Raw genomic sequence first — 3,026 nt, forward strand, 5'->3', positions numbered from 1 at the left:
TTCTTTGATGTACAGAAAGGACATAGGCTTGGTGAAAGGCTTTGCCACATTGTTGACATTTGTAGGGTTTCTCTCCAGAATGAATTCTTTGATGTTTAGTAAGGGAGGAATTATAATTAAAGGCTTTGCCACATTGTTGACATTTGTAGGGTTTCTCTCCAGAATGAATTCTTTTATGTCCAGAAAGCTGTGAGTACTGCTTGGTAAGTTTGTCACAGTCTTCATAGTTGTAGGGTTTTCTTCCACTATCAATACTCTCACGGTTACAATATTTTGATCTAAGGTGAAGACATTTGGCATCATTTTCACACTTGTAGAGTTTCTGTCCATTATGACATCTCTCATGCTTAGACAGGCTTGAGTCAGATTCAAAGACTTTGCTACATTCAAACCCTTTTTCTTCAATATGAATTTTCTTATGTTTAGTAACATCTGAGCATGGGTTAGAGGCTTTCCCATACTTTATACAGTGAAATGTTTCCCCTACCTTACATATCATCTTATGTCTACTTAGATTTGACAATTGTGTGAAGTCTTTCAAACATTTACTACATTGGAAGATTTTGGTATGGGCAGCCCTTAAACAGTGGTCAAATGCACTGTCACATACTTTCTGCTGTTTACACTCAGACACACTTGCCCAGTCTTTTGTTAAGTTTAAGTTGTCAGGGGCACAGCTTTGATATCTTCTCAGGATTATCTCTGTGACTAAAATATCTGTGTCAAAATTTTGCAAATGGTCTTGGTCAGGATGGTCAAATATAGCTGAAAAAAATTGAAACAAGAGTAATTTTAGCCAGTAACTTTTTTTTTTTTTATCAAAATTGAGTAAATATACATTATACTTTTTTTTTTTTTTTTTTTTTTTTTTTTTTTTTTTTTTTTTTAGAGACAGTGTCAGTTTGTTGCCCTCGGTAGAGTGCCATAACACCATAGCTCACAGCAACTTCCAACTCCTGGGCTTAGGCAATTCTCTGTCCTCAGCCTCCCATGTAGCTGGGACAAAAGGTGCCTGCCACAACACCTGGCTATTTTTTGTTGCAGTTTGGCCAGGGCCAGATTTGAACTCGCCACCCTCAGTATATGGGGCTGGTGCCCTACCCCTTAGCCACAGGCGCCACCCTACATTACACATTTTATCTACAAAAATCATGCCAAGAACATTAGGAAGATGGCATAAAACAGTACATAGGCACTAACTGTCTAAAAGGTAAATAAATATTGCATATATCCACTGCATTTTGGGGGATTCTAAGAACCAGGTGGGAATTTGCAGCACAGCAAGTGAGAAGTCATAGAGACAACATACAGCCTGGGTGTACTGGCTCATGTCTGTAATCCTAGAACTCTGGGAGACTCATGTGAATGTATCACTAAGCACAGGTGTTCAAGATTAAGCTGAGGAAGGGTTGACCCCATTTCTACCACAAACAGCAGTCAGGCATACCTGGAGTCCTAGCAATTCATGATACTGAGGCAAGAAGATCTCTTGAGCCCAGAATATTGAGCATGCTACGAGCTATGACAACACAGTACTGCACCCAGGGTGACAGAAACTCAGTTCTAAATAAATAAATAAATAGGCAGATGAATAAATTTGTGTGTGTGCATACATATAATATAAAATATAAAAAAGAAAAACCTAGTAAATATTAATAATAACAAAAAGAGACAAATAGAACAGAAAGAAGTTTGTCATATTTACCCACCACACAGTTCACCCTATCCTAACAGAGCATGGTGAAAATGGAAGTAAACTTTCAAATCCCAGCTTTGTCCTCAAAACAAAATGAGTGACACCAGTGTTAATCCTTCGTGTTTGCAGGGCCTTTCCAGAGAAAAGTTGCTGTCTCCTACGACTGAGGGTGCTGAAAGGAACGGTGCTATAGTCTATAAGAGCGACTGGAGGTACAGAAACTAAACCTAAAATATTGTTACAACAGCATAGAGACTACAAGACAACATACAGATTCAGGTCTACCAGGTGACGACAAGCTCTTAAGAGGAAATATGGAAAAATACTTCAACTAAAAAACAACCACACACTACCACAGTCTAAACGCTGTCAGAATGTAATGGTCCAATGTGTGTCAGAATCTTACAAGATAAAACCATATCACAAAGTTTGTGAAAGGTGGCTTTTCTCATCCTCAAGAATCACTCAAAGACTCTAACATGTACAAAATTTTAGGGTTATATAACACAAAGAAACAAAAGAAATAATCTGTAATCAACCATAAAATATAAAGATGTCAAAATTACCTTAATGTTATCTGAATAATGCTAAATGGGTCCAATGGGAATGATACGGACAACTAAATAATATCACAAAAATGAAGATATCGAAGAAAATGAAAGCATAAATAAACCAATTCTGAAGTAGACAAACACAATGAAAATGACTGAGCAGTCTCAAATGTAAGGAAAAAGACGTAAAATACCACGAAGATCACCATACTCTAGCTAGGAGAAACACAAAGATTCCCATAAGAAGACGAATGAAGATCAAGGATTGAAAGTCACACACAAGTAGAGAATCTCGAAAGCAGCAAGAGAAAAATTGATGTGTCATCTCTAAGCATGCTCCCGTGAGATGAGTAGTGGATTAATCAACACACACCTTCCATGTCAAAAAGAAGTTGGGTGATACAGTCAAAGTACTGAAAGAACAAAAACTTCAAAGCACATATACAATATTCAGCAAAACTGCCCTTCTAAATAATGAAAAAATAAGTATTTATCATCATGAACAGATGCTAAAAGCTGCCACATAAGAAATGTCAAAGGAAGACCCTTTCGTTGACAATGAAATGATCCTAGACAACAATATTAAATTATGTAAAAAAAAATAACTCTGGGAAAGATAACTAAGTACAGCTCTGTGAAATTGTGTATTGTTATAATGATGGTGCATGAAACACTTTGAATCATACTTGAGAGTTCAAAGACAAAAACAGAAAGTTAGCACTCAAACTCTGCTAATGGGTCCACATGTATAATATAACATACAATATAACAAGATGTAA

General features: G+C 36.6%; 1 protein-coding gene across 1 annotated transcript in view; it reads right to left on the minus strand.

The window, feature by feature from the left end:
- LOC100953647 (putative zinc finger protein 730) overlaps positions 1-3,026 on the minus strand; it is a 38,488-nt gene that overhangs the window by 3,539 nt on the left and 31,923 nt on the right. Inside the window, exon 4 of the mRNA XM_023508998.1 lies at positions 14-765. Coding sequence (XP_023364766.1) covers positions 14-765 — 752 coding nt within the window. The remainder of the gene's footprint in view (positions 1-13; positions 766-3,026) is intronic.

The sequence above is a fragment of the Otolemur garnettii genome, unplaced genomic scaffold (genome assembly GCF_000181295.1).
Source record: "Otolemur garnettii isolate 467f Iridium unplaced genomic scaffold, OtoGar3 scaffold00305, whole genome shotgun sequence".
Taxonomy (NCBI): Eukaryota; Metazoa; Chordata; class Mammalia; order Primates; family Galagidae; genus Otolemur; species Otolemur garnettii.